This window comes from Brassica napus, chromosome C9, assembly GCF_020379485.1.
Source record: "Brassica napus cultivar Da-Ae chromosome C9, Da-Ae, whole genome shotgun sequence".
Classification (NCBI taxonomy): domain Eukaryota; kingdom Viridiplantae; phylum Streptophyta; class Magnoliopsida; order Brassicales; family Brassicaceae; genus Brassica; species Brassica napus.
This window is the reverse complement of record NC_063452.1, coordinates 41,266,442-41,272,495: the sequence shown is the minus strand read 5'-3', so window position 1 is coordinate 41,272,495 and position 6,054 is coordinate 41,266,442. Positions and strand designations below refer to the sequence as shown.

At 35.2% G+C, this 6,054-nt stretch overlaps 1 protein-coding gene across 2 annotated transcripts; it reads left to right on the top strand.

Moving 5' to 3' along the window:
- Positions 1 to 762: 762 nt before the first annotated feature.
- On the top strand, positions 763 to 5,692 carry LOC106430537 (calmodulin-interacting protein 111). 2 transcript variants are annotated; one of them, XM_013871327.3, is made up of 13 exons: positions 763 to 1,152; positions 2,089 to 2,299; positions 2,399 to 2,434; positions 2,521 to 2,617; positions 2,702 to 2,744; positions 2,825 to 2,883; positions 2,992 to 3,056; positions 3,251 to 3,744; positions 3,873 to 4,658; positions 4,740 to 4,875; positions 4,959 to 5,027; positions 5,120 to 5,251; positions 5,328 to 5,692. In XM_013871327.3, the coding sequence occupies exons 1-13, from the start codon at positions 938 to 940 to the stop codon at positions 5,439 to 5,441; spliced, it is 2,457 nt and encodes an 818-aa protein (XP_013726781.1). In that variant the 5' UTR covers positions 763 to 937; the 3' UTR covers positions 5,442 to 5,692. The 2 variants fall into 2 exon arrangements, with proteins under 2 accessions (XP_013726781.1, XP_013726780.1); XM_013871326.3 differs by having other exon boundaries at positions 2,813 to 2,883.
- Positions 5,693 to 6,054: the final 362 nt, after the last annotated feature.

The following is a 6,054-nucleotide window of genomic DNA, read 5'->3' as shown; positions in this document are numbered from 1 at the left end:
ATACATGTGCATGAACAAAATCTAGTAGTGTATTTGAGAAGACTAGCATCAACCAATGTGTGTGATTAACTTAGAAACTATTGGTGTATAGAATTTTTTTTTGTTCATTTCAAAATTTTAGGTTCAAAGGCTTCTTGTCTACTTTGGTCAGGTTTGCGTAATTTTCTTTTTATTTACGAAAACTCGTTCGGTACTAAGAACTTCTCACATGCATCAGTTTAGTTCACCACAGAATTATGTCCACATTTTTGTCATGCTTGGACCACATATCTATATGATACCAATGTCCATATATTGTATATTTTCAATTACAAAATATACTAAGAATTTTACTCAGAAATAAATAACCGGGAGTAGCAGGTTGTGTGGTTAAACCCTACCAACTAGTATAACTTTATTTACTTTTGAAGAGAATGGAAAACCGACCAAAAAGGGGAATTTTGAAAGGGAAAAAAAGTTAAGTTCAAGAAAAAGACATGAAAAAATGATTACAGAAATATCCGGTAAATATTATTTTATTGTAAATTTTAGTTCCACTGACAGATAAATTAACTAAATAAATGGTAATTTGTTTGGTTATTACATTTAATATATATATATATATATATATATATATATATATATATATATTTTTGGTAATCATTATTACATTTAATATATATTTATCAAAAATGTTTGCATCTGAGTTTGCTTTTTCCCGGGAAAGGGTTAACGTCCATGTAACACTAACCCAAACGTCGCTATAAATAGAGATCCATCTTCCCCCACACCCGTCACACCCATCTTCTTCCTCTCCATCGTTCACCTAAACTCTTTTTTTATTACCCCAGACCCAAAGAAAAAAACTCTTCCTTCTTGAGACAAAAGATCCACTCTTAGAAACCCTCCTAGATCGTGCGATTTAGCAACGAGGGTTTTGTTCTGATACGTGAGAAAAATGGAGCAGAAGAGCGTATTATTGTCAGCTTTAGGTGTTGGTGTTGGTTTAGGGATAGGGTTGGCATCGGGTCAGAGTTTGGGTAGATGGGCAAACGGGTCGGGTTCTGTCGAGGACGGACTCACCGGAGAACAGATGGAGCAAGAGTTGGTGAGACAGGTTGTTGATGGGAGAGAGAGTACTGTCACCTTCGATGAGTTTCCGTATTTCTTAAGGTACCAAAGCTCTCTTTTTCTGTTTGTTGTGCTCTTTAGATTTTGAATTTTTGATTATATTTCTTTTTAAAATGTTTCTTGTCACTATAGTTTAAAAGAGCTAACCTTGATCGCTCGATCAAAGATCCAATGCTCTTTAGGGATTTTCAGATCTGTGTATTTTTAGATAAGAGTGTGCTTGAAAGATGCCAACTTGGCAAGTTGTTTGTAATTTACATCTTCCAGCTCTCAAATATATTAAATATTTGGTTATAGAAAATAAAATAAATATATTCAATCTTTGGTAAATCGATTTTTAATTTAAGGATATTCTTTATCACACTGAATAATTTTTTCTTTAAAAAAATTAAAATATTTACTTGGGATCCTTATTGGTGAATTCCCTTTTTCTAGTCTTGTGGACATTTTCATATTTTGATTTAGCATCTCTTTATTGCTGGTTATCTAGGTTCAAAGAATGACAGAGATGCGAAATTCTGTGAATTTAAAGTTTGCTTTTTTCTTTTTTTTCCAAGAAAATATTGAGAAAGGGAGAGAAAAAAATGATGGAAAGTGGGGTAGGTTAGTTGCACAACAAGCATGTGGATGATTTGGCAAATGAAGACAGATAGAGACAGCCAGAGAAATAGAAAGATTCTTACATGTGATTCTACTAATTTAGTTTAGTTAATAACTTTTATTCTAACATGTTTTGGATTCACTTCTCCGTACTATTGAATCTTGTCTGTAATAATATAGCAAGTTCTTGCATAGTTTCTAGAACGGCATTGAGTTTGAATACACTCTAAACTGAAAATAAAAACATGAACATTTTAGTTCTGAATCATGCATTTGGTAGACATGAAAGTCTATTTTCATGTTCTTGGTAATACCTAATAAGATGAATCATGAAGGGCAGTATAACTCATTCAAGATTGTTTTATTGTTTCATGACAGCGAGAGAACTCGAGTGTTGTTGACAAGTGCAGCTTACGTTCATCTAAAAGAGTTAGAAATCTCAAAGCACACTCGGAATCTTGCACCTGCAAGTAAAGCCATTCTACTTTCAGGTCCTGCGGAGTTCTATCAGCAAATGCTTGCAAAAGCTTTGTCTCACTACTGTGAATCAAAGCTATTGTTGTTAGATATAACTGATTTCTCCATTAAGGTATATTAATCAATCAATGCATATAGCTTTTTCAAGTGTTTCCCACAAGTAAAAAAAAAATAGCTCATAAGCGTTCTCTATCCTATTCTTTGGAAACAGATACAAAGTAAATACGGATGCACCAAGAGAGAACCTGTAAGTTACTTCAAAGTCCTCTCTGAGTAATGACTGATGATTTCAGAGTAATGACTCTGTTTATTTTTCTCTGTATTGGTTTATAGCTTCACAAGAGGTCTATTTCTGAGTTAACATTAGACAAGATGTCGAGTTTGATGGGTTCCTTCTCTACGCTCTCTCGACGCGAAGTTGAACCAAGAGGTAAAAAGAAACCAACACTAACTACTTTTTATTGTATTACTGCAAATATGAGTTAAGGAGTTAGAGTTCTTGTAAAATATTTAGGAGCACTGCGTCGAGACACCAGTGGAAATGATCTTAAATCAAGGTTGGTCTCTGCTTCCTTGCATTATTTTTATCTCTTCTTTTTAGTCTTTGAGATCTCACTGAACGCAGGAGTTTGGATAGCTCAAGTCTTCCTCCAAGACACAAGAGAAATGCTTCTGCTACTTCGAGTTCTGTTACAGGTTTGGACATAGAATTTTATTATATCTTCTGAATATATAAAAATTTTATTCAACTCCCCGTTCTGATGTCTCTTTGCTACATATCTGTCTTTGTTATGGCTTCTCTAGCTTCCAGCAAACGCAGCACAAATCTATGCTTCGACGAGAAACTTTTCTTGCAATCACTTTACAAGGTAAATAAACAAACCTTTTCACAAACATCTTAAGTAATTTCAAGGAAAATTACCACAAATTTGATACTATGTTAAATTTATTTTGAAAGATAACCATTTTTATAAATACCGTCAATTTGTGATAAATAATATTAAATTAAATCTCTTAAATCATTATCAACGCATTTTTTCACAATTGTCTTCTTTCTCGGCAGGTAGTGGTCTCTGTATCGAAAACAAATCCTCTAATCATATACCTCAGGGACGTTGAGAAGCTTCTTGAGTCAGAAAGATTCTACAAGTTGTTCCAGATTCTCTTGAACAAGATCTCTGGTCCTGTCTTGATTCTTGGCTCAAGGGTATTAGAACCTGAAGATGATTGCCAAGAAGTAAGCGAAGGGGTCTCCGCTCTGTTTCCTTACAACATCGAAATCAGACCACCTGAGGATGAATCTCAGCTCGTGAGCTGGAAGAATCGTTTAGAAGATGACATGAAGATGATTCAGTTCCGAGACAAAAAGAACCACATCGCAGAGGTTCTTGCTGCTAATGATATCCAATGCGATGACTTAGCTTCCATATGCCATGCTGATACAATGTGTTTGAGCAACCACATTGAGCAGATTGTGGTTTCTGCAATATCTTATCATTTGATACAAACCAAAGAACCTGAATACAGAAATGGAAAGCTTGTTATATCTTCTAAAAGGTAAGTTATTTTTTTTAATGCTCGTTAATTATGCTATTATAAACTATAAGAAATAACCAAACAATAAGTTTTAGAATCGGTTTATTTATTCTTAGCTACTAACTAACTGATTCTTGATCTTCCTCCAGCTTGTCTCATGGACTGAGTATATTCCAAGAAGGTGGAAGCAGATCATCTGAAGACTCCTTAAAGCTAGACACAAACACTGACTCTAAGGGAAAAGAAGGAGAGGTATGTTCAAAGAGCGAGTCAAAACCTGAATCATCTTCTCCTAAAAACAAAAACGAGCTGGAAAAATCGCTTCCTTCAAACAAGAATGACAATCCATTGCCTCCAAAAGCACCTGAGGTTGTTCCAGATAATGAGTTTGAGAAGCGTATAAGACCAGAGGTCATACCAGCAGATGAGATTGGAGTGACGTTTGCAGACATTGGTTCATTAGACGAAACAAAAGATTCGCTTCAAGAGCTTGTAATGCTTCCACTTAGAAGACCTGATCTCTTCAAAGGCGGTCTTCTTAAGCCATGTAGAGGAATCCTTCTGTTTGGACCGCCTGGTACTGGCAAAACAATGCTAGCAAAGGCCATTGCAAATGAAGCTGGAGCAAGTTTCATCAATGTCTCCATGTCTACAATCACTTCAAAATGGTTTGGAGAAGACGAGAAGAACGTGAGAGCTTTGTTTACTTTAGCAGCCAAAGTGTCTCCAACGATTATATTTGTGGATGAAGTGGATAGTATGTTGGGGCAAAGAACAAGAGTAGGAGAGCATGAAGCAATGAGGAAGATCAAGAATGAGTTTATGACGCATTGGGATGGGCTTATGACGAAACCAGGTGAACGGATTCTAGTTCTTGCAGCGACTAACAGACCTTATGATCTTGATGAAGCTATCATTAGGAGGTTTGAGAGAAGGTACAATAGCAACTTTGGTAAAATACAATTCTTAGTGACTACAATTGTGACTTATTTTTATTTTATGTTGGAAAATAACAGAATAATGGTGGGACTACCTTCTACTGAGAGCAGAGAGAAGATCTTGAGAACATTGTTGTCGAAAGAGAAGACAGATGATCTTGATTTCCATGAGCTTGGACAGATGACTGAAGGATACAGTGGAAGTGATCTCAAGGTTTTTGTCATCTCTAACCAGAACTCAAAACTCTTTGTATAAAATCATTGAAACTGACTGTTTGTTAAACATTTTTGCGACAGAACTTATGCATTACAGCTGCGTATAGACCGGTTAGAGAGCTAATTCAACAGGAAAGATTGAAAGATCAGGTACAAAGAGTAAAAATAACTCTCTCTTGCCCTCTTTATTATTTATTAATCGAATTTATCTGCACATTCTTAAAATGACATGGTGGCTTTAGGAGAGGAAGAAGAGAGAAGAAGCAGGAAAAAGCGCGGAAGAATCAAAAGACAAAGAAGATGAAGCTTGTGAGGAAAAAGAGATAATTTTGAGACCTTTGAACATGGAAGACATGAGAAAAGCTAAAAACCAGGTCGAGCATCTTATCTCTTTTTGACAAGAAAAGACAAAAAAGAAAAACCTAACTAAGATATGTTGTGTTTTTGCAGGTGGCGGCGAGTTTTGCGTCGGAAGGATCTGGAATGAATGAGCTGAAGCAATGGAATGATTTGTATGGAGAAGGAGGCTCAAGGAAAAAGGAACAGCTCACTTATTTCCTCTGAAAAAATGCAAAGCCAAAAAAATTGTGAATGTATGTTTCTTGGTGCACAAGATATCAAACTGATCGGTTTGGTCTTTGGCAAATCAAACACAAAGAGTCTTTTTCAGTTGTTAGGTTCATTTTTAGATAATACTAGGGGTATTCCGGTGCTACGCGCCGGGTTCGTATGTTTTGTTGTCTAATAAGTTGTTAAGGATTTGTTGATCCATTTCGTATTGGTTAGTGATAGTAATATATTTGTCTGTTTTGTAACTGTCCAGACAAAAGATGAATATCGTAAATTGTATCCCATATTTGAATGAAGTACGAATTAAATATAATTTGGATAATATAATATATAGGAGACAGTTGCATCAAATTAAATATAATTTGGATAATAAAATGAGTTTGTATCTTTATATATATCAAGTGAAGGCTTTATATACTGAATCAAGGACACCTCTAATCGATACATACTTCTTAGAGATATATTTCTCAACCAACACATATTCAATCTGTGTTCTTTCATGATCTAATTTGATTTTATTTAAATATAACTTTAACAATACCACTCATAGGCGTTTGTGTGGAAGTGAGTGCGGTGGATTTGCCGGAGCTTGGGCTGCAAGCTATTC

What these genes read in the sequence shown, in the direction of transcription:
- LOC106430537 (XM_013871326.3), top strand. Translation starts at nt 938, where the DNA reads ATGGAGCAGAAGAGCGTATTATTGTCAGCTTTAGGTGTTGGTGTTGGT. An exon ending in TAACTGATTTCTCCATTAAG is followed by an intron (nt 2,300 to 2,398) that starts GTATATTAATCA and finishes CTTTGGAAACAG; the next exon opens with ATACAAAGTAAATACGGATG. An exon ending in AGGAAAGATTGAAAGATCAG is followed by an intron (nt 5,028 to 5,119) that starts GTACAAAGAGTA and finishes TGGTGGCTTTAG; the next exon opens with GAGAGGAAGAAGAGAGAAGA.